Below are 25,774 nucleotides of genomic sequence, written 5' to 3'. Positions count from 1 at the left end.
ACGGTGAAGGGACTGACACACTTATTAGAACAAACCTTGCTACTTTCACTGGCAGGCACGGCGCAGCTGCAATGACACCAAGCCCACTGGAAGGATGCCACCCCGGGATGGTGTAAGCAGAGAAGGGAGCTGGCATATAAGGAAGCATTCATATCCCATTTCCCAGACCTACAGGACATGCAATGTTCTGCTCAAACTGGCCAAAGGTACACCCCTGGGTGGCAGAAACAAAGGCTCATGGAGAAAACACATCTTGACAGCTATTGAGGAATGCCAGAAGATGCATTCACACTGGTTACAGGTCCAATGCCTGGGCCTCCCGTGGTGCAGACAGTGAGCACAGACGTCTGACTGGAGAACTTGGCCACAGAGGCTGTGAATGCGACTTCAGTGCTCCAGCTGGGTTCCAGCCCTGGCTGCAGCCCTGCGGGTCACTGGCCAAAGTCACACACAGGAATTTGGCAAGCACGTGCACTTCTGCTCACAGGGGCCCTGGGAGAGCTGTCCTCCTCTGGACGTCTGGTTGAAGTTATCTTAACAATCTCAATCTACTTTCTAAATTCAGTTTTTTTAAACTTACTGTTACAGATGTCCAACCACCAGAAATGTTTACTGGCATGACAGTTTCAAGGGCTGTGTCTTTTAAAACCAGTGGTTTAAATGGTTTGGGTTTTGTTTTTTTTTAATCACAGAACCAACTTCCTGTAGGCAACTCTCCCACCAGGAGGGACAGGCACATGACCTGGGTGTTCTGGAGATGTGAAACACAGCTACACTAACAAGTGGCCTGGGACCAGCCTCTGGCAGTGAGGCCACCTGGCAGGGGAACCAGCAGCTACATCCAAGCTATGTACTGGGAACGGTCCCTGGTACAAGCTGACTTCCAAACCCTGTGTGGGCACTGTCTGATGCTCTGCAGATTGGCTCATGGCACGAAGAGTGCCTGATACCAATAACCAGACACTACAGCCAGCCAGACCCCCATGCTTGAAATATACTCTTGCACTATTTAATTTGTTAGAAATACAGTCACTATAGCTACAGGCCAGGGGTTCAGCTGCCCATTTCTCCTGGCTTGTTCATGGAGCCATTAAAAAAAGGAAACAGTATTGATCTCTGTATATACTAACCATCTTGTGCAATACTGGGCTCGTCTAAAAGAACAGGAAAGTGAGAACAAGACATTGCCGCTTACCCTCACAAGATCTCTTCCTTCTTATTACATTGTACACCACAATAATATCTCAAGGTGGTCCATATTTTCCCACTTTCTCTCCCTCATTTTTTATTAGCCTGAGGTCAGTATAACATCATTGGTCAATAACTGAATAAATACCATTTTTTGGCTTGAAGTTATCATACACAGCAATAAAGGGAAATGAAACTCGAAACAAAAAGATGACCATTGCCAGGATAATGCTTCAGAATATCACAACAACCAGCTTGCAAACTAGGAGCTTGCCTTCAAACACAGGCAGTATCATTTATTTCTGGAAAAATACTGTCGAGTCTGAGGTGTCAATACATGCACACACACCACTTTTTGAAAGCACTGTTTGCACTTTTTAATTCACATGCTAAACATGAACACAGATCAGTAAGCAATTACCCATGTCATTTGCTTTTCCTACCTCCAGAATTTTTGTCAAAGTGGTTGTTTATCTACTTCTCCTGTATCATTTTGTATACAAAAGACTTGCCTACACATTTAACATAGATTTTGTGCTTAACAGCTGTATAACAGCTACATTTGTTTCTAAAAGAATTTGACTTTTAAAACCACGTAAAAATGTCTGTTCATGTCAAAAAGGGCATGTGAACACAAATTCAGTTTTAGAGCACAGGAAAGACCACGGGAAACAATGACTGAGGCAGACCAAGCTGTTAGTTATGTTTAGCCACAGTTCCTGCTGCCGACCTCAATAATTGCAATCCTTGGGCCATCCATTCAGATGTGTTCACACCTCATAAAAACCAGACAACAATGTTCATGCCTGTTTCCTTGAAGAAGAGGCTTTAGGTCATCAGGTTTTTAAAGAATTAATTTAAGCTGTGATCAAAAGGGTGCTGTGGATGAAACTAGTTGGGGATGATGACTTCTTGGCTTGGTCTCCTAGTCACAAAAAACTATTAAGGAAATTCTCACCAGGCTTCTCTCTCATCTACTAAAGAAGGAAGGAAGGAGGGAAAGAAGGAGCAAAAGCTTCTGAAATCACAGAGGAGCTTTCAGAATTCAGATGAAAGTCATGCTTTTTTCAGCCACTACAGCATGTATTTTTTAAAAAACAATCAGTATATTCATAGCTCCCTTTCCCTACTGCTTTCTCTGGTATATAATACGGGTTAGTGACAGCATTTGTGGAAAAGCTTATTGCTGGAAACCAAAGGACCATGACCAACAGTATTCACAGTATTTCTTGTTTAACAAGAAAAACCCTACCCTTACTTTTCATCTTCCACTCCAAAATCAACACTTTGGAACCTGAATTAGTGGTACAAGCTACTGAGGGACTTCCTCCCTTCCCTCTGGTCTTGTGCTCCCCAACCATATTAGCAACCATAAAGCATGTGCAAAGGGGAAGATGACATGCCAAAAAGAGGTCTCAAATATTCCCCCAGAGCAAAGCCTGAGGCTGGGCAGCCTGTAGAAATCCTGCCAGCAGAACAACTGAGAGAAGATCTCTGCAACAGCCCATCCCAACACATCTCCTCACCTGCTGGTGCTTCATAGCTCAGACTGCCATGGTACTCCAAGCACCATAGCAAGCTCTCTGAAATTTTATGTGCTTTGGCCTTTTGGCTACAAATAAACTTGGCAACAACAGGGATCAGAGAGTGAAGCTGGAAGTTTAGTGTTTGTATAGGTCTGTCCTTGCTGGAAACCTGGCAGGATCGTTTATCAGTTGGTATTTTCAAAGCATGATGATGGAATAATTTATTCTCACTCATTTACTGGCAGTTACAGAAATTACCAAGAAGAGATTAGTTAATGAAATCTGATTCATTTCCTGAAGAGACTGAATTCTTCTTTAGAAATGGATTTGTGCCTATACATTGTGTAACCAACCCTGTATGTAACATACTGTGCCAAGTATAGTGTTCTACCTCCCATTGCAGCTGATACTCTTACACAAGCTGCTTTCCCTGCTTGCTCCTGCCTGAGGGAATCTAGCAGAGGTCCATTCTTAGCTGCCAGTGCCAGCTCATGAAGTCTCAAAAACTTCAGATGCAACAGAACTTAGAAAACTTGAGGTAATATCAGACAGCACTAAAAGTCTCAGCTGCTAAGGCAGCACACATGACGGACCAGGCAAAGCTTTGGTAGACCCAAAATACTATTTTTGGGCTGAATTATAGTTGTTCTGGCTGAATGAGACCTAGGTCTCAGTGGAATGGAACAAAACATGTCACTTGGCTGCCACAAAAAGTATTAACTTCTTAATTTCAGTAATTAAATAACATCAGGAGACAATAAAGTCAAAGGTGTCAATTTTGATTTGACAAATACATTATCCCTTCAGCCTCTGCCCTTAGCACAACTAACGTTGAGACTGTTTTAGTCTTCTTTTCCCCACATAAGTACTACCACACTGCTCTACTTAGATCTCTAGTTTTTATCAGTATTTGCTTCTGCCTATGCTATAATAAATTATTCCCATGGCAGATTAAAAGCATAGAGATCTTTTTAAGACAAACACAAGACTATTCAGCAAAGACCCTTTTACCTCCCATTAAGCTCCTGGCCAGAAGAGTGCAGGCTATGCTGAGGCCTGACCAAGGACTCCTGTGCCACAATGCAATGGGACCAACATGACAAGAACAGCGCTGTACTCCTGATGTTGGAGAACAGAACAGGCATGACCTTTCCAACTGGACTTCCAGTAACTGCAGAAGGGGAATCATCCTTTGACAACTGCTTATTGTTGGTGGAGCTGCTGAAAGAGCGAGTGAAGCTAAGGCATGATTCCTAAATCCAGACAAGACGTGTAGAGGACTTCCACTGCCATCAAAATGCCGCAGCTGCCTTTAGCAAACCCTGCATGCAGCAAAAGCTGGGCTGGACCACAGGCTATGCCCTTACCATCAAAGCTGAAAGCATCTCCTCAGAAATCCTACTTTCATTCTATCTGACAGAATGCACATGGTGCTGCAAAACATGAAGCCTTTGAAATGACAATTTGAACTGCTCATTGGATGGCTCCACAGCCCACATCTACTCAAGCAAAACACAGAGCTTAGAGAAGGGCTGAGTTTCTCTGTATTAGATGGGAAAAAGGAATGGGGTATGGGAATGAGAAAATATATCTTAATAACACTTAAGATTAAGAAGAAAACATAAAGTAAGGATAATTTGGCACATAAGCAAAATGAGTGCAAACTTTAAGGCCCCAAAGTATCCCACAAAGCAGATGCACCTCCTGCTTAAGAATACAATTAAAGCTTTATTTGCTTTATAAGTGAATTTGAAGCCAAAGGTAAATTTACAACATTTGCACTCACTGCTGGAGGTTCAAAATCTCATTATCTGTTACGTTCTCAATACGGGCAAGGATCTTCTCTCCATATCCCTTCAAGACAAAGCACTGTTCTTGTTCTATCACCTGATAATTCAACCTGATGGCAAAACAGGCTACTTCACGTTAGGACAGCCTTTTCTGCGATTTCTCTCCACAGGACTCAACTCACAAGAAACCATGATTACAGACCTGTAAAGGTCAAAAGCATTTCTGATCGATCACTACTGTTATTGCAAAAACCAGCTAAGTACATTGATCTTTCACCTCACAGTAGAAGGGAATGGTGCAGGAGTTGGAGAATGAAAAACAACATTAGACAAAACTTTGCAGTAAGCTTGGCAGCAGAACAGCAGTGCTTTCTACCCTGGACTGTGCTTTGGCATCGCCTTCAATTCAGTGCTCAAAACCTTAAGAGTTCCCTGAAAAACTTAATTTAAGTGGCGAATACACATGACGTGACAAGCAAAGCCCATATGTTCAAAATCTGGCCAAGGTTAGTTACACAATGCTATTTCCTGCAGCCTGACTAAGAGAAAAATTGAAACACTATATTTTTTAAGCCAGCCTCCACAACTGTTCTCCCTCTCATGGGGATGAAGGCAGTATTTTGTCCATCTCAAATTTTGGCACACTCTAATTAGTAAATTTTTTTATTTGTTTTCCGATAGGCCAATATCAATTTTGGCCATTATTTATGTGCAGTTTCAAGCCATCAGGCATGCAGACTGTGACATATGAAGAAGCCCAAGAGATGCATATGGCTTTGTGATTATGTAAAGGGCCTGCCTGGAAGGTCACCTGGTAAACTTGCCCTCTCCTTCTTCTTCTTTCACAAAACTGTCACTTTCCTTCTCCAGGCTTGCTCCAGCCACTCACCCAAACCACTTGCAAGAGTACCTTCAACTCCTGTGTGGATGTTTGTTTTGCAGTTTTACCATTTACATAATTCCTCTATCTCACAAAAGTATAAAGAAGAAAGCTTCCTTTTCTCTTCCCTAAAATGCCCTATGCAGGACAAGGCTCTGCTTAACAGGATGTGGCCCTCTGTTTGTGGCCATTCTCAACACTCCATAGCCGCTGCTCCTATTCCCTCTCATGGTGCCCCATCCCATCCTGCCACATCCAGCAGTGCATGGCTGCATCCATCACTCCTCACACTGTATGCAGAAGGGAAACAGTTGTGGTTCCTGCTTCTGGTCTTGCAACAGACTGCATTATGGACTACTGCAATTATTATCAAATCTCTGGGCAAATCCATGCAGATACCAGCAGTTTTATACACACCCACTCGTATTTGGGCAGTGTGTGCTGAAGCAAAAAGAGCAAAGCAGTGTTTTTATGTGAATAATCTTTCAGTGTCTGAGAGGTTACAGTGCACAGAACACAGTGATGCAAAGAAGACACTTGTACAAAAGCCAGTTGCTCCCCTTAGGGCATTGCTCATCGTTCCAGAAGCTTTTAGAGCTCCTGACCACAGAAGCACCAGCGCAGTGCCTGCATTATACCCTCCTCCTACTCTCTCCTTTCCATTTGATCTCTGAGCTGCCAAGTATTTTCTGACTTCTCTCAGGGCTGTTACAAGCACCATTTTACAAAACTTGTGCCACTTTTGAGCAATTCTCTTCCATGTAGTATCACACAGCTGAAAGATGTTGCTGGGAAACCAATGCACAGATTAATGTTGGCAGATACCATGCAGGCACCAGCACAGCTGGAGAGTGGGAAAGAAAAGAGTCTGCCTCAGTAAACAAAATACTATAAAGCAGCTCAAACAAGCTACTGACATATTTCTATTGTGCCACAATGGTCACAAATGCTATTTGAGACCTTCAGTTTGCTAAGTGACCCACAATGAAAGGTCAACCTTACTTAAATAGCTCAGTAGCTTCAAAACTGTTGTAATTTCTTTAGTTTAAGGCATTGCAGCCATTTTGTGTCGCACCATCACTGCTTCATCTAGACATCTTTATCTTGAAGAGAAAAACCAACAAGTTTCCTGCAACAGTGCATTTTTAGTTATATGCCATCTCTGTACTGCATGGACTCCATAACTGGCATTTGTGTTTTCTTCCAGGGTCCACAGGCCACACACAGAGGTGGCATTGTGCAGTCCCCTCTTGGCGAGAAGCACTGCTCAGCTGCAGAACTGGAGAGACTGCAGGGGAAGGCCACCAAGCCTGACAGACATGAGACACACTGATCCAGAGAGATCCAGTCTCTCTGTAAGCAGATGCCAGGGAAATTAAGATTGGGTCAGGGAAGATAAACAGAAAAATGAAAAGTGGTTAATATGGGAAGCAGATGCATCATCCTGAAACTTGCTGCAACTCAAGAGCACTGTTCAGCAACAGGCAGAAAAAGAGGCTACCAGGAGACAAACAGAAAGTGTATTAAGTAGCTCTTCTTGTTCCAAATAAAGTTTGTAAGATAAGATATATTCACCCACATCTTTTATAGAAGGAATAATCTCTAAAACAGAGGGGAGTAAAAGCCATGGCACCTCTAACTTGAAAAGCTCAAGCACCTAAGATTCTACTCTTATGCTGCCCAACTGTGCTGCTGAAGCTGGGTCTGTACAAGCTGTGGTCCAAGTCAAATCAGAGCACATTTTTGCAGCAGTCATCTTGCAGTTAAGACATGAACTTACTGTAACTGCAGGAGTCTTATCAATCTGTGCATTGATCTACACGAGCTAGTAGTTTCAGGATAGCTCAAAGCAGAGAGATGAGACTAAATGTTTGTGCTTTAAATCTTTAACTGACACACAGGAGGAGATCATCTTAGGGCAAGGGATCCACAAGCTTGGACAAACTTCAACAAGTGGTGGCAGAAAGTGACACAGAGGGTTATAAAAGCACAACATTGCAAGCTCTCCCACAAGTTACTAAGTGGAGGTTATCACTCCCAACATGCACTCCCCAAGACATTTTATGTGTGAATCTCAGATTTTGGCATCTCAACAGGATACATGTTAGTCAAATCAGGAACAAGTGCTTTTCAACATCTGCAACAATGTCTAATTCCAAGTGCTTTTGGACTGCCTGTCCTCCCTCTTAAGCCTCTTGCCAGCATCCGCTTCTTCCTTGCAAATATCCAGCACAAACTTCCACCCTGACCTTTATTCCAAACATGCACTCATCAAATTACGACATAGCCAAAAAATTTACTTAATAATAATAATAATAATAAAAAAAAAAAAAAAAAAAAAAAAAAAAAAAAAAAAAAAAAAAAAAAAAAAAAGGAACCAAATTGCATCTACAGCGCTAGGTCTCTTCACTTCCTATCAACAATTTTATTGGTGACTGATGTTTTAATCAAAATTTAAAGAACCTCCAGGCAGGAACAAGTCCTTTTATACTTGTGAAGAGCACCTTCTGCACTGCTTGAGCTACTGCTCATGCTGCAATCACCTGGGTGTGAAACCTAAAGACTTAGACTGATAAACATACAAAGACAGCATCAAAATCAGTTCTCACAGCACCTGCACTTCTGCTGCTGTGAACCAACAGTAGTCACACACAAGGCAGAGCAGACATCAGTGATGTAACCCTGTGCTTAGATAAGAATTACAGACCAGTACTGCAACCACACTGCTGGGCAAAGCAACCACTTTCTATCACTCCACCACAGGAGAAAGGAAACTCAGTTTACCCAGGGTCTGTGGCTCCTCACATGCTGCCTGAATGCAGCACCGTGTGACGAATCCCACCTTTCCATTAGAGCTTTTTCACAGGCATGAACTGTGACACTGCATGCTCAGTGTTCTAGATCTGGACAGGAAAACCAAAAGAAGAAAAAGATTGCTTTTGATATACTTAAAGGGTGGAAAGATCAGAGTTCTCCATGTTAGAAGTCATGTCAACATAAAGCCAAAGATAAGTCCTGCATTTCTTGTCATATATGCATATTCCCATTGACAATTTTCAGTTGACTGTGAAAACTTTTACTTCCTGTGAATACTTCAAAGAGAACAGTTCTTGACTGCAACACCTACATTTAGAAGGTCTGTAGCATGGAAGTGAGCATGGAACTCCCACCCACAACAGGGCACAGACCAGACTTCATAATGACCAGGAAAGCCGTTTACACCAGCCTCTGTGAAAGTTTTCCTCACTTACAATCCAGCCAGTGGTAAAAGAGGGCTAGTGGCAAAGTGCAGGTTTAGCAGGATGAAACTCAGCCCCTCCTGCCAGTCTCACCATTGGAGGCCCAGCTGAATTAGCACTCACAGCACTGGCAGACTGTTGAGAAACACACAAGTGTGCCAGCACTGAGCAGAACTGCTTGCACTGAAAGCTGGATGAGCTACTGCACTTGTCCCACTGTATCCCATGCTCAGGTAAGATTAATGACACTAAATCTTCTCTGGAGCATGGAATTAGATATGTCTGAACTTGACATGCCACTGACCTACTTTTCAGACATGCCCAACACCCACATCTCCCTCTGAAGGCAAAAAAAGACAAGGATGCTCCACAATTTTGAAATGGTAGTGCATGCTTTTAATACTGAGGAAGCTGATGACAACTTAGGATCAGCTGTGCACATCACAAAAATCCCATTCTAGCTTCACATGAGCATACAATGCTATGGATCACTCAAGATTCCACATGTTTGACTATATATGTCTGTTGAGTCCATGTGTTTGCTGGTAGGGAAAGAGCATGGATGAAAGCTACTAACTCCTAAAGTCATCCTGCACTAGATTTATACATTCTTGGATATCAAATTTTGCCACTACTTTACCTCTCACCTGTCTAGACAGGTGCATTATTTTCCTTAGAAGAAAACCACAAAACATCTTATCATTCAAACACATACCAGCTGTACTGTAGATACAGTCTCAGCCTATTTTGCCCAGATATAGAATCAGAAAACCCACTAAGATTAGGATACAATGAGCATCACTCAATTATCAAGAGTGACCAGGATCCAGAAGAGAAAATCTGTGTGCATCATCTGTACAAATGACACACACTAAAAAGGAACTCCAACCTTGTTGGGCATACAGAGTTTTGAGAATCTAGTTAAATATGTAAACCTGCTTCCCTCCCCACTCCCTCAGATTCCTTCTTTTCCTCCCTTGTCTTTCTTAATGAGGAATAACTACACTCTCTATTATTACGTAGTTTATTTCTTATTTTATTTCTTAAAATACATGCATGTATGTGCTACAAACATGCAGAGCTATATAATCCATGACTATGTCTGCAAGCTATAGCTAAAACCACTATTGTGTCTTTTAAAACCAGATAATACCACTGGTGCCATACAAAATTGAGACCAGAGACTAAGATAGCTCCTGCTTTTAAAGATTTAGGTGTATAGGGCCACATCATGCAGCAAAGGAAACCTTTAAAGTGGTACCTAGCTGTTGCACATGCAAACACTACCAGCAACTTCAGTAATGATGTGGTCAGCCATTAACAAGCAAAGCAATTTCTCGTTCACCTAGAGAAGGTGTCCCAGCCTGAAGCAAGTGCTGGAGATGGCAAGTCATTCCAGCTGAAGTTCTCTGCAGAGGTTTCAGAACATTTTCCTGACAGGAGCAGTGCATATGAGAGACTGGGAAATGTGCACAAAACTCACTTATTTGGTTAACAAGTAAAGGGATAGATAACATCTCCACAACCATCCCTAACAGTTTCTAGGAAGCTCTAAAAGCCCTCCACATTCCAAGGCCATTAAACAATCATGTGAACACTGACAGGAGAAGGCAAGTCCAAACAGGAAAAGGTGCCAAAAGGATCTGCACATGCCTAATCATAATACATAGGTATTTAAAGTCTGGCAAATTATACTTTCACCCCAGGTAGCCTAAAACCTTGCAAGTTAGACTCCCAACCTACTATTCCTTCCAAATCAGTTTTAGACTCTTAACCTTTAATTATAATAAAAATGCTAATGCAAGCAGAAAATTATACTAAGACCAATCAACCAACATCTTCATGCCTAAAGAAACAAAAGGCAGGATCATAGCTTGTAGCATGTCAAGGATGCTGCAAGCAGGTGCATTACCTGTTTAATTCCTTTAAATAGAAAATAGCCTGGGAACCTCCTGACCTTCCTAGTGCGAAACTCCTGGCTTCTTCTTCACTGCTTGTGTCTTGAAGCTGATATTCCAGTTACTAGTGAAAATAAAGATGTCTCATCAATCCTTTTCCCTACACAGAAATATCGACTTGGAACATCAACCTGTTATCAACGACTAAAGCTACTTGTTTTTGCTAAGGTGAGGGAAGATGCAGAGCTTGAGAGACAGCTATATGAGAGGAAATAAATTTCAGGAATATCTTTTTATAGCTAAAAAGAATTGGCTAAGTAAGCCTAACAAGCTACAATGAACCAAAACAAGCTCAAGCTTTATTCAACGTCACTTTAAATATATAAAAAACCTTAAGACAATAAAATTGCGAGTACATAACAATGTAAAACTCTACTTAAAGTTTCTCTGACAGTATACTTGTTTTAAGTAGATCAGCTCCTCTTGCTACCAGGAATATGAGAGCTCACTTGGAGACCTCAGCTAAGGTGAACTTAAATGATCTTAAATTTGCACGTATTTGACAGCTAAAAACTTAGTCGCAGTGAGGACAAAGATGAAAGAAAATACTGTCAGCTTTTCAGAAAGTTTGCAGAGACATAAAAGCACACACTCAACAGACCAACAGGCATCCATGAGCAAGACAGTCCATTCAAACACCCGTGAGTATCAAAACATGATATTGACGTGCTGGTCACCAACATGTGTCTTTCAATCTCAGGACACCCAGGCTCAATCTCAGGCTACCCAGCACACCTGAGCCGCAAAGAAACCTTGCTTAAAACACCTATTTATGGACACTGCAAGAAAAAATAAGCACTTATTTTGAAATAAAATATTTTCAAGACAGAATTTTGAAGCTCCAGCTGCAGGGCTGAATGAAGTTCGAGCTCTTTTAGAAGACACAGATTTGCCTCTGGGCAGCCTCAATCCCGGAGAAGAATCCCTGCTAAAGGGCCTGAAAGCGTTCTCCTCCTTGGCAGCTTTTCAACACGGGATTTAACTCTAAGATCTTATCATTGCTACATAGAATTTTTAAATAATTACCACGAAACCTTCGGAGAGGGGAAACGGGAACCAAAACTACTGTTTCAGCCTTAGGCAAGGTCAAAGATCTCCACAGAGTCCCCAGCAATCCTCGTGATGAAGGGGATCTCAAATCCCATTTCTAAGAAAAGTCACTCAAGTCCTGCAAGTTTCAGCAGTGCCCCAGCCTGGTCACTGTCCTGACCCACACAGGGGCAGAGGAGGAGGAGGAGGAGCGGGACGCTCCGGGCTCCTTCCCCTCCAGGACGGGATGTGTCTGCCTAAAGCGATGTCCCTGCGCTGGACCCTGATGCTCGCCGGGGCTCCGGTGCAGTGAACAGTGGCGAAGCGATGCTGCTCTGTCTGCCCCCACCACCCCTGGCCGAGGGGACCCATCACCTCCCGCCGGGGCACCGCCAGCTGGACCCCCGGCACCGCCCCCAGCCCCGCCGGGAGGTGACAGACCACTGCCGGCCCCGCCGGACACCCGCTCCCCGGTACCTGTCCTCGGAGACGCTGATGACCCCATCCTCCTTGGGCACTATCGCTGCCATGTTCACCACGTCCTGCGAGCCCTCCACTTTGTTGAGCAGGAGGGGCTTGCGAGTCAGCGCCTTGGGCTGGGGCTCCGCCGCCATGGGGCCGGCGGGAACCGCCGCTGCCGCCGCCGGAGGAGGCTACGGCCGGGGGAGGGAGGGAGGGAGGGAGGAGGGAGGCGGCCGCAGCGCCGAGGCGGAGGAGGGACTTGCCGGCGCCGGGCGCTCGCCGGGAAAGCAGGAACAGCGCGGCGGCGCCGCCCCCGAGCGGGCAGGGCCGGGCCGGGCCGGGCGGGGCTCTGAGGGGCGGGAAATGGCGCCCGCCCGCCGCCATCTCGCAGATCGGGGCTGCGGGGCCGCCGCTTCGCCAAGGGGCTCCTGCGGTCCGGCGGAGCTACGAGAGCACCTCTCATGCCAGGGCCGCCCTCCCAGCGCCTTGGGCTCGCCCCAGGGACAGCCCAGGGAGCGCGTCCCCCCCTGAGCCGGGCCCGGTTATGGCCTTGCGGCTCCCTGCGGCCCGTCCCACGCCGCTGTGGCCGCCGGGCGGAAAAAAAAAACCCCAATGAGAGTAAAGATTAAACAGAATGTTGCTGCGAAAGTAGCTGCATCCTTCTGGTTACGTTTCTCTGTCTTAGTTCTTCCTGGGTCTGAAGGTAACCATGGGATCTCTGCTGCTGCATTAGACAGGGGCTGCACCAGCAGGAATTCTCTTCCAAAAAGCCTATTCCTACGGGAAACGGAGCACAATTCCAGCAGCTCCTTTGCATCGAGCGGCTTCTTTTCACTCGCTGTTCCTGACACATTCACTGTGCTCCAAGAAAGTCATTTCACTTGCCCAAAGTTCTGTGCTGAGATCAGTGAACAGGCAGCTTCCTCCGGGGACATATCCAAAACTTCCATAGTCTGTTTGGAAAGGTTCTGGAAAATCGTGGTCGGTGTCTGAACAGCTATCCTACATTGCAGAAGTTGTCAGCAGATTGGAAAGCGCTATTTCAGCTGCAACTTTAAATTTACACACACTAAGCCCAGTGAACAGTCGTTCTCATAGGGAAGAAGAAGAAAAAAAAAAAGGCAAAAAAAAAAAAAAAAAAAAAAAAAAGGCAAAAAAAAAAAAAAAGCAGGTATGAAAAAATCCAAGATCAGGAGATGAATTTTTTCTACAGGAGGAACACAGCAGCATCTGCAACAGAACAAATCCTGATTGCCCACTCACACTTCTGTTGCCTGTGTAGTAGAGGCAACAGAGGAAAGATAAAAGTCAATACCTTGTGACAGAAATTGAATTTCACCATGTTTAGTAATCTCTGTTCTGCTAAGCAAACAGTGTCTGCAGGAGCACAGCAAGACATTTAGGCTTTCTTAAGGAAACATGACAGGTCTACAAGGGTACTGTGTAGAGGGAAAGGTCTGGTCAGCAACAGCTGGATTACAGGATATGAATCTGCAGTCTCAAACTATTTCCCTGAGGATGTGTGATTGGACTAGATAATATTTCTTCCTCCTATTTCCTAAAAGGGAGCTACTACTAAAGAGTGAAAGATCCATCTTCATACTGCTATGGATGATCCTCCAGTCCTAGGTTAGACCTACAGATAGAAATGCTTGTCTCACTACTTGGTGAGGTGTGAGGTATTCTTTGAAGATTAATATACTTGTTAGTTTTCAGAATATATTAAAAAAACATATTTTAAACGCAAGTCTGGTAAGGTCTACTGCCCTTATAGTAGTTTGCTCTCAAGGCTAGGCATTGTAGATCACTGACAGATAAACGGGCTGAGTGTATGCTGTAGACAGCAGGCTGCAGGCTCTTGGGAGACCAAGAATATATTTTCCAAAAAGGCTTTTAAAGAAGGTGGTAGTTGAGAAAATGAGTGTCTTGATGGGCAAAGGTGTGGGTCACAAGACTGGCAGGGGGTCCTATATATCTCCCAAACCAGCTGGATTATCCTCAGTTGCCTACTGAAACATCACTCTTCCCTATTAATCTTGTCTCACTTATATCCTTAAAGTTCCAGGTCCAGCTACTCCTTCAAGTTTTAAGACAGCATAATGCAAGAGAGATTCCAGAATTCCAATGGCTATTCAAGATAAAATTCTTGAGGCATTTTTTTTAAAGCTTATCTGTAATGGTGATTTTCTCTGCAAGACCAGGAAAGTACTTGAATAATAGAAAGGTGTCCTGAGATCTAGTACATCATTTTACCAGGTGTGCAAACTTGGGTTCAGTGCTCTATTCTCCCTGATGAGATGAGGAAATAGGGTTGGGAAGTTATGGTACACAAAAGCAATTTTGCTATGACTGATGGAAAAAAAAGTAATGTATGGAAACCTGGGGAGAGGAGTAAGGGAGACAGAGAGAAAATAGAAAGATTTTAAAGTGAGAACCTGGAGCTTCCTCTTGCATTCTCCCCAACAGGCTTAAAGAGTGTTATGATGGTGGAAAAGGCATGGAAATTACCAACAGGACCTGAGTGTTCTCCTAGGCCTACCACTGTCACACAAAACAATCAAAAACTTTTTAAAAAGAATTTTACTGTTATGTCAAAGTTAGTAATCATGTCTTGTGTGACAGTTCAAAGGTAGAATTGCTGTAGACATCAAGTTTAATGAGAACTTACAGAAGCAAAAGTTTAGAAAAGTGTTCTCCATATAACTGAAAAGAAAAATCAAGCAAATAAATCTCATAAATACTTCCTAGAATATCTTTTTTCATTTTCTGTCATAGCTTGCAGATCAGATTGCATGGATTAAAAATATTGCTAGGACTGAAAGCACACTTACTTAGCATCTGAATCTGAAGCCAAGAAAAACAAGCTTATTCAGTTATTTTTCTGCATTAAAAAATGTTGTAGGATGAAGAATTATAAGATGCTCCTCTGGTATTTGCCTTTTGCAGGAAATTACAAAAAATTACATGATGTCATCATTTAAAGGTTCTATTTCTTGTCTAGTAGGGATGCTTGGATTATGTGAACTTCCTTGAAAGAATGTATTCACCAGTAAGACAGAATGAAAATCAAGCTGAAAAATGCAGCTTACTTTATATCAAATTAATATTACTTCATCTTTGGTTCTTAAGTGTAATTTCTCTTACTCTGTGTTCTGGCATGACGCCACGGTAAATGAAACATCCATCCCTCTGTTAGTTTTGGCCTTTCTATTCTTGAGGCAGGCTGACTTTCCCCCTTTTGGTTGGGGTACAGCAGAATTAGGCTCTCTGCCTCTAAGCAGCAGTTGTGGCTCATGTTATTGGTGTGCAGGGTGAGGACAGGAGGCCCCGGGGAAGCAGCTGTGCTGGTTCGGGCTGATGCCTTCACACATCGTGCAGCCTCTATCTATGCCCTCGTACTGCACCAGTCTTGAAGGACTTTCTCCAATTCCTTGTCTGCAGTCTTGTTTGGAGATCAGGAGTTGGAGCAAACCGAATTCCTGATCTTCTCTGGCAATTCGCTTTAAAAGCTGCTCTCTGGCTCCATCTTCTGTTTGGTTGGTTGGGTTTGGGAGTGGGTTTTTTTAATAGCTATTTATTTTGACATACAGGGGTGAGATTCCTCTAAGTTTTACATACTGCAGTTGGTTTCAAAAGTAGGTAATCACATCTTGTGTGACAGTTTAGACAAGCAGAGAGAACCCTGACCTGCGGAAGGAAAGAGTGGCTCAGAGAGGAGGGAGCTGAAGGTTCCCAGGTCTGCTGTCAGCTCTGTGTTTACAGCCTCTCCCCTTCTGCAAGATTGTTACTCCTGTTACAAGACAAGGTGAAATGCTCTGACCAAAAACCACAGCAACATGCTCTGTTTTGGTGTAATTGTACTTTTCAGTGCATAATTATGACCATTACATGATCTGCCAATGTAAATGGCATCTCTCACATTTCAGCTAAAATTGTCAAGCACTGGGGCCACTGAGTAGGCATAGGACATTTTAATAAACAGATTGGTCTTTCTGTGGATGCTAAGAAAAACAGCCCTTTTACAAAGTGCTCAACAATAATAAGAGTAGTAGTAAAAGTCACGAAAAGAGGCCTCTAATAAAGAAAAACTGGTTTATGGTGATTAATTTTTAGGCCCAAATTATTCATGCCCTTTTGAGCCATTAAGTAATCTGATTCCAGTTGCTCTCACCCTGTAGGAAGGGAACTAGTGTGGGAGCAAAACTGCACTTTGACTGATTCAGTGCTTACATTTAAAATTGCTCTGTTGACAGCAAGCCAGATTTTGGCTTCTGAGGCCTCTTCCTTAATCACCCATGCAAAATCAAAGAACTTACATACACAAAAGATAACCACATAAAAAAGGTAAAAACCACTTGGCAACAAGTAGAGTTGCCTCTCAGTAGTCATTGAATACAGTGTTTTACTCTCTCTTATGCTTTTCTTCTGTGCTTGTTTGTAAACTAAATGTTTTCCAGCTTTACAATATATGGGATTTACAATTTCTTCCATACCTCCACTTCTGTAAAACTGCAAAAATGCATGCTTAAAATTCTCTCCTTCTCCTATTTTGTCATCAGTGACAGCCTTCATAAAATAGTTACCAAAAAGTATTTTTAATTTCAGATGCAGCATCATTCTTGAAAGACTGTGGGAAACAAATATAGATGAGCTCTTTATATAAGAAGGCAAACTTCATGAAGTACCAAAATTTTCTGTGGAAAATTTACTTGGCAAACTTCATGAAGTACCGAAATGTTCTGTGGAAAATTTACTTGTCCATCTTGCTTGTCCATCATCTCCGTTTGCTTGTTAAAAAGATGAAACTTGTTATAAAAATGCACTCTCAAATTTAATCAGTGCTCCTTATTTTGCTCAGGTATTTATCAGTCACACAATCAATAGCATACCACCTATCACACTACTATTAATAAGATCTACATGCTCATTGTGACAGTTTTCTTTTATATTTTATTAGCGTGGATTTATGTGGCCATTGATTAAATGAGGACCTATGAGAAACAGAGCTTGAATCTTGTCTGGGTCCAATTTATGGAGAGAAAGATTAGGATTAAAAAATAAGCATGGCAGTACCACTGTGTAGTACCCTGTCGAGAAAATATATACTCATTTTTAGCTGCCATGCAAGTGCTGTTGGCTTTGTGAACATGTGAGAACAAAAAAAGTGATGCTGTGTCAGTGTGTGGGCTGCAAATGAGAACTCCTGGCTCATACATTTTGCCCCATAAGCAGTTCTGGCATTGTATGCAGTCTTATTGCTGTTTCCTTTGTCCTCTTTGATCCTGCTATAGTATTACTCACATTTTGGGCTCCCATCTTTCTGTAAAAAAAACTCTGTAATTTAATTCATTGTCTTTTTGGTAGAACTTTCTGACCACCAATTCTTCTAAGCTCATTATTATATTTTTCTAGGCCTCAGGATTTAAGTTTTTTTTTTTTTTTTCTTCTCTAAATCTTCCATCTGTGATATTGAAGAATCATAAAGTATGATCAGCAAACACAATTTTGTATCTGGAAAATGCATTAAAATCACCTATGTAACCTGCATGAAAGGTAAATAAATTTGTCTTACATAATGCAGGAACTATATGAAAGCTTCAAAGTATTTCCTTTTCTTTCATCTAAAGTGTGCAATTAAGAACATATCCAGGGAATGTCAAGGAACAACTTCTTACAATAACTTTTGTACATTTGGCTTTATTATTATTATTATTATTATTCTCACTTTTATTACACATGGGTCTATGGTAGATGCTGTTAGATTGACAAAATGCTTTCAACCATTTGAAACCTCACAAAGTTCAGCAAAGCCAAGTGCAAGGTCCTGCACCCAGATCAGTGTATTACCAACACAAGCGAGGGGATGAATGGACTGAGAGCAGCCCTGCAGAGATCATCTTGGGAATACTGGTGAGTAAAAAATTGGATATGACCCAGCAATGTGCACTCACAGCCCAAAAAACCAGTCACACTCTGGGCTGCAACAAGAGCAGTGTGGGCCAATAGGTCCAGGGAGGTGATTCTGCCCCTCTACTCTGTCCTTGTGAGACCCCACCTGGAGTGTTCCATCCAGCTTTGCCATCCCCAGCACAGGAAGGACATGGACCTCTTAAAGCTGGTCCAGAAGAGAACCACAAAATGGTCAGAGGGCTTGAACACCTCTCCTGTGAGGAAAGGCAGAGAGAGTTGGTGGTTGTTTAACCTGGAGAAGAGAAGGTGCCAGGGAAACATTATTACAGTCTTTCAATATATAAAGGGAGCCTGTAAGACATAGACTTCTTACCAAGGCTTGTGGTGCCTTGTGGTGCAGGACAAGTGGCATTCGTTTTAAAACAAAGGAAGGTAGGTTTAGATTAGGCATAAGAAGGAACTTTTTGCAAGGAAGGTGGTGAGACACTAACATGTTGTTCAAAGAAGTTGGGGATGCTCTGTCCCTGGAAGTGTTCAGGTTGGATGGGGCTTTGAGCACCTGGTCTAGTGGAAGGTGTCTCTGCCCATGGCAGGGGGCTTTGAACTCAGTGATCTTTAAGGTGCCTTCAAACCCAAACCTTTCTGTGATTCTATGATCTGAATGTACAAAGAGAAAACTACAAAAACTAATATTAAAATATAAACAACTAATAAAAATATAAAAAATTTATTGCTTGATAATATTGAAAGTGCCTTTGAAGAAGGAATGAAGGAATAATTAAAAAATACAAAAAGTCTGATACTTATGGCCAAAAGATCTTAGCAATGCTACCGCTAACAAAGCTCTGGCATAATTTTAATACATATTTTTACATAAAACATTTTTGGAGCTGGGAAGTTTTCTTGGAGTCAAGCCATTTTTACCCCTTACTGCAATTACATGGAAAGCTCCATATTGTACAAACGAAGCATCTGAGTCCTTAAAAATATAGGTGGAACCATTGCTAAGCTGCCAGTTTTCTCAACTCAAACCTATGACAAAAGATTGTTTTAAAAGCTTGTGGTTCCTAAAGCATGGCAGCTGAACTCATCCCTCCTGTAGAAAATGATTTCTGCAAAGAAGTCCCAAGAAACAGCTTGAGAGCAAAATTGCAGAAGTTTCAGTGTATAACAGGGACTTATGACTCACTGCTGCAGGGCCGTTTGGAGTTAAAAAAGAATCCCAGACTGTCTAATGAAACTTCTGCATGTCTTATTCTGTGCCAATGTTATGTGCCACCTTGTCTTTAGCAGGCAAATCACCATTTCTGGCCATCACTGTGGTAGGAGGTTCCTCAGCCTGTGAGCACATATAGACATCCCAGTAATGCCACATTTAAATGGGCATTATCATGGATGGTGTTGTATAGCATTTGGTTCTGATCACCTCCTGGCCGCTCCTGATAATTTTTCTTCTAGATAAATTGCAGCCAGAATGTCTGATTGCTTTGAACATCTTGCACTGTAGTAGGCCCATATGTTTATAATCACAATCTACAGAGTGCCCTTTGATTTTGACGAGAGAACCATAGCTGAGTCAAATTTAGCTGCTTTAGGGAGACTTCCTTTGGGACAAGAGTAGGTGTAAAAGCACTGGTCCACTGTAGGACATCCACCAAATGTGAAAATTCATGAAAGTGGGAGAAATACTCTTTATTGTAAAATAGGAAATGCTCTAGAGACAAGAAGCCACATGTGTTTGGAGGGCAAAACCAATTATTCAGTCATCTGTAGCTCAGTGACCTCCTTGTATAAAAATAACATCTGACAAGATAGTAGAAATACTTCTGTGAAGACTGAGGAACTGACGAGTGTACAGCTTGTACCTCTGAAAGTGCAAGAGGAAACTCCAAATTGGAAAACAAAGAAAACCTGTGAGTCAGTCCAGCTGGGAGAGAGGAGAAAAAAAAAGTTACACTCTCAGTAGTTTTCATTAGCCCCCAAAATTCAGGCTAACTAGCCCCAGAATACACTCTGTATTTTATGCTTAATATGAGCATGGGACAATTTTCACACAGAGGCTCTAAACCAGGTATCAATATCAAAAGATAAACGTGCTCAAAAGACTCTATAGGAAGCCAAGTGATGCTCTTGAAATCCAAAGAACTTGTCTGGCATGTTTGATCAGTTCCAGTAATAGGAAGGGGCTAGGGCAATAGTTACTTGCCAGTGAACCATGACAAGAAACAGTAAGAATTGGACATGTCTCCCAAAGTGTTCAAGTGAGAAGACACTGGAAAAGGGGACAGGTAGTAATTAAGAACATGTAAAGACCCTTTAAACTACTGAATGAGTGTTGGAAACAGGTTTCTCCATCTGAAGAAAACCAAAAGTAGATATGCATGTAGGCATATACTTAAACAAACAAACAAAACAAACAAAACAAAAATCCTCAAATTCCTCCCCCCCCCAAAAAAAAATTTAAAACAAAACAACAAAACAACAAACCGATCAAACAAACCAATATTTTCTTCTTCACCCAAAAGTGATGATGTAAAATTGCTTTTAAGAAAATGACTCTTCCTCCAAGCCAGATCCATGTATCATCTGAGAGGCTGCCAGGAATTTCATGCCAAAATTGCCAGGTAATCTGCCTATACATCAATTGCAAGAGCTCTGCATAGAATGCAAGAGCATTGGCTTCTGAATGTTACCAGTGTAGATCCAGCTGATGAACCTTTCTCCAGGGTTTTGGTACCTTCCAATCCAGCAGTTTAACCACAATAACCCCTCCACTGCAGAAGCAGGTACCAGTGAGGCATCTAGCAAACTTCCTGGCACTTCAGGAACTATGTCATGAGAGTCCCAGGCAGCTGCCAGGACCCCAGCTGCTAGAGGAGCACTTGTATGCAGGCAGCCTAATTTCTCTCCTTCACAGTGGCACACACTGAAGTACAAGCCATCCTCTCAAGCACTTCACTGTCCAGATTTATGTTCTAAGGGCTTCAGCACCTGGCTTGCAGAATATCTCCACAGGGATGTCTGACTGGATCTGTATCAATCAGCATTCAATTCCTTGACTCCCTCCTCTGAGAGATGAGTGCCAGATGTTAGGGACTCTCTTACCTCTTCTTTGATACAATCCTGACTGACAAATTTCCTCTCACAAGTGCCGATAACCGAACAGGAAAAAAAAAAAAAAAAAAAACAATCCAGAAGAGAAACTAGGACAACTTTCCTATGCAGGGATGGGCTAGAACCTGATCTGAATGGGAAAAAGGAAAGAAGGAATGATTGTGCAGCTGCACCATGATTTCATACTGTGAACACATCACTTCAGTGCCTTCAAATCCTCTTGAAAGACGTTTTACTATGTGCAAAAGTGACAGTCAAAAAGGCTTTGCTACCATAGACCTCTTTAGATATCTGCCCTTTCCCCAGCTTAAAGGTGTGCAGTGTGAGGTCTGACTTGTATTTATGGGAGTACTTTTTCTCTGAAACTAGATTTTAGTTAATTTCAGGGATTTTCATTTATGTCCTTTGATTTTGGCCAAGGAAAAACATGGAGCTATGTGCATCTGTGCACTGCACGTACACATACATGAACAAAGACTCAGAAGAAAATGAGGGAAAAAGACCACTTCTGACCAGGCATCACAATTTTGAAAAGAAAATTTATACATATTTTATGCTTTTGTTTTATAATAAGAGGTGGCATGCTGCTCAAGTGCTGACTTGTAGCAGAATAGATTAAAAATTCTTGGACTATCAGTAGCAAGAAATCACAGGGCTGTACTTACAGAGGTCATTAACTGTCCAGACATCTGTTGGGTAACAAATTCTGCCAAACACAGATCATGAAGCTGTCCCTGAATTATGCAGAGGATAATTTCACAATCCAGAAAACAGAAAACTCAAGCAGAGAAAGAGCTGTGTAAGACTTTCTTATTGCCAGTTGGGAACGAATTCACTTCAGTGTCAGAATTACAGGAAAGTTTGATGCTAGTGGTCTGCTGCACTGCTAGCAGTGCAATAAGGAACAGATTTAGATGATGGTCACAATTACAGTTATATACTTCACAAAGTAATTGACATTATAGTAAATTTGGCCATATTAATTAGAGGGACACTGGGACAAAAGTAAAAACTCCAAATGTCTCAGTGAAAACTATCGTAAAGTGTTTTAACACAAAAGTAATAGATTTCAGTATAATAAAAGGGAATTAGGAAACAATGAGCAGATGCAGAAAAGGAAGAATTGGTGCTGAGGTAGAAAGAGTCTGGAGCATTCTAAACAATGTATAAATTAAAGCATAATAGACTCTCATTCCCCTTGAAAAAGGAATACTGTCCCATTTTTCATAAATTAACTGCAGTAGCCAGTTGGTAAAGGATCACAAATGAGTCCAATTATGCCACACTGGACTGTAATTGGGTTAAAGGGCTGTCATTTACCTCTGAAATGAGAGCTCAAATGATATCTGTCAACCTTTGGAATCAAGAGTTATTCTGGCATCAGGTGTTACTTATTAGCTGCTGCAAAAGTCCAGGACACAGCACAACCAGTCATTGAAAAAAGAAAGAATGAAAACACTCATCAGGGCAAATTAGTAGTTTTGGCTTTTTTTTCTCTCGGCCAGCTGAGGAGAGCCATATCTAAGTAGATAAGACATATCTAAGCAGAAATGTCAAGAAGAACATATTGTAGCTTTTTCTGAAAGAAGATAAAAATGACCTGAAATATAAGACATGAAGAAAAATAAGAACTGATCGAGGGAAATAATAATAATAAAAAAACAACCAACCTGCAAACCCTGAAAAGTAATGGAATGGATATAATAGTTAAAAGCCTGTTTTTTGTCGCCTTTGCATTCTTAAGTTCATTCTTTGAGACCTCAGTTATATAAATCACTGCTAGCTTTATTCACAAGTCACACAAACCAGAAAACAGAAATGCATATATCAGTGCCAAGTTCCTAAGAAAACAGACTAACAGAAAACAGACATACCTTAAAAGAGGAAAAGACCAGGAGAAACTCAGAGAAAATGTTACACTTATCACATGACTGGTGTACACACACACACTCTGCCAGATCTGGAGAAGCATACACTTACTGTCAACATGAATTATGGGATGGGCTTTCTTGGACTTTTTATTTTGGCCCCATGTTTGGAAAATAACCATAAATGGTATGTTGCCTTAAAAATGGCTTACCAACAGGAAAATATTAGAACTGATCCTGAAACGTTCAAGGCTTTCTGATTGCAACATCATGAAATTGAAAGCCATCTCCAACAACAAAAGAACTCATCACTGACAAAAATAGCACTGCTTGGTGAAGGCTGTTGTTATGAAAAAAAAAAGGTTACACTTGTAATTCAGGGTTTGCTATAAGCTGGTCTCAAGTCAATTCTAAAATTTTCCTAATGTGAAATGCTTTTGTAGTCTCTATCTCAGTAAGAATTATCCTTTTGCAATTTTCAAAGCTGTGTTTTAAGTGTCCTTCCTTCTCATTTGAAATATTTATAAAACACAACACTATTTTTCTGCAAATTGGTGCAGGACAGATCTGCCCACTGTGGCACCCACTAAAATTTTTTATGACAAATAGGCTTTATATCAGGGCTTCAATGGGCACATAAAAGTAGGAAAGAAAAAAAAAAATCCTCTCACTTTTTAAAATTGCATCTTTTGAATTACATGTGCAGCAATAGTCCCAAACACCTTGACATAGGTCCTTGAAAGCATGAAATACAGATGACAGATTTCCTCTCTGGATAAGAGGCTTTATTGGGTTAATTGTATTCTATGTCTGTGCTTTATAGATGGCTTTTGTAGAGATTTCCGATTAGCTACTAGTTGAGATTTGATTAAGTTTTCATTAACTGCTAAGTGGAAAAAGATCAACTGGTCCATGTTCCATTCAACATCAGTCATCAGCCAGCTGCTTTGCAGGGAGCAACTGAGTGCATCTTTATCTTAGAGTGTGTTTTGATTTTGGGCAAAAGATGGCAATGCATAATAATCATATTCAGAGTAAAAGTTGGACAAAAAACTCTACAATAAGGCAATATTTTAACGAAAGAACTCCCATCTCTCAAATACCACATGCAGGTGTGATACCTCAGTGGAAAACAACTTATGGACGAATGAATAATTCTGTCTGTTTACCAAGACTATACACATTACATTTGCCATTAAAAAACCCCAAACCAAACAAACCACAAACAAAAAAAAAACCCAACTCATTGCTTTGACTCCCTGGGAAGTGCTTGTAGCCTACCTTTTAACTGTACGTGCTTTATAATCCAAGCTGACTGTAGCTGAAATTGGTGTCCCTTAGCTGCTTGATTAGTTAGATAAATTCTGCACGCATGTGTCTGGGATCCATGGTAATGGAGTTACGTTGCTATGCTATGAAATGTGCAGGAAAGTCCAGCACTTCAGGAAGGATATGATTTCTAGAGCTGATGAAACTTGGTAGTGAAGGCAAGAAGGAATGCATGGAGGAATGAACAAAAGCAATCACTGGAACAGTGACAGGGTGAGTAGGTACAGGCAAAGCGTCGATGCTCCAGGAAGGTTACCCTGGCAGGGCTGTAACAACCACCCCAAAGATCATTTAAAAGTGGTGTTGTAGAGAAGTATAATAGTTCTGTTCCTGTAATCCTGAGGAAAGTCTGCATGGCAGCATTTTACAGGTATTCGTGTGGAGGATGCATTAACCCCCTCAAACCAGGCAGATTGCTACAAATGACCTTTCTCAAATTTTCAATAGACCTAACTATTATCTCTGGCCATTTTGGCAAGAGAAGATTTTTTTTTCCCTGGCATAACAAGCAGAAGTCTTCTCAAACCTGTTGTGTTCATGACCTCAGGATTGGTGGGGAGCTGTGAAGTCTGTACTGATATTTCCCTGGGCATTCTGGTGGTATCAGTAATCAAATGGAGTGCTGCCACCAGCATCTCGGGGAGGTGAGAAGGGAGGAAGGGAGGAAGGGAGGAAGGGAGGAAGGGAGGGAGGGAGGGAGGGAGGGAGGAAGGGAGGAAGGGAGGAAGGGAGGGAGGGAGGGAGGGAGGAAGGGAGGAAGGGAGGAAGGAAGGAAGGGAGGAAGGGAGGGAGGGAGGGAGGGAGGGAGGGAGGAAGGAAGGAAGGAAGGAAGGAAGGAAGGAAGGAAGGAAGGAAGGAAGGAAGGAAGGAAGGAAGGAAGGAAGGAAGGAAGGAAGGAAGGAAGGAAGGAAGGAAGGAAGGAAGGAAGGAAGGAAGGAAGGAAGGAAGGAAGGAAGGAAGGAAGGAAGGAAGGAAGGAAGGAAGGAAGGAAGGAAGGAAGGAAGGAAGGAAGGAAGGAAGGAAGGAAGGAAGGCCTTATTGTATGCTAGAGGGTGTTTATGCTAGAGAGTTTTCTGTTCCCTTTGCATCTTGATGCACCAGCTTAGATACTCAGAATACAGAATAACTTTAAAGGCCCAGAGCTGTGACGGGTTTTGTTCTTGACCAGAACCCTAAGTGAACCTTAAGTGAAAGCAATGTAACACATCAGAGAGGATAAATAAGAACTGCAATTCTATTTGAATTCTCATGTGTGCTACCTTATTGCAACTGTAATTTTGGAAAGTTCAAGTAGCTTCTTCCATATTATATTTAATATTCCTCCATGGTCCCAAGTAGGAGAGGTCTTGCTCTGTTAAATACTGTTAAATACATATGAAGACAGTGCATAGTGTAGAATACCTTTCAATCTATGGCCAGTAATAGTAAAGAAAAAGCATGTATCAAATACAGCTTATTTCATGATAAAAGCCTCTTCATCT

The 25,774-nt window shown here is 41.9% G+C and overlaps 1 protein-coding gene across 3 annotated transcripts in view; it reads right to left on the bottom strand.

Annotated features, from left to right (window-relative positions):
* The window catches only part of WDFY2 (WD repeat and FYVE domain containing 2), an 85,079-nt gene that overhangs the window by 53,362 nt on the left and 5,943 nt on the right, over positions 1–25,774 (bottom strand). Inside the window, exon 1 of one of the 3 annotated variants that reach the window (XM_083885036.1) lies at positions 12,088–12,260. The exons of the other annotated variants lie outside the window; for them this stretch is intronic. Coding sequence (XP_083741162.1) covers positions 12,088–12,224 — 137 coding nt within the window. The 5' untranslated portion in view covers positions 12,225–12,260. Of the gene's footprint in view, positions 1–12,087; positions 12,261–25,774 lie in introns of those variants that run through there. 3 annotated transcript variants of the gene reach the window in all.

The sequence above is a fragment of the Zosterops lateralis genome, assembly GCF_965231275.1.
Source record: "Zosterops lateralis genome assembly, chromosome: 2".
Lineage (NCBI taxonomy): Eukaryota > Metazoa > Chordata > Aves > Passeriformes > Zosteropidae > Zosterops > Zosterops lateralis.
This window is presented reverse-complemented; position numbering and strand designations above follow the sequence as displayed.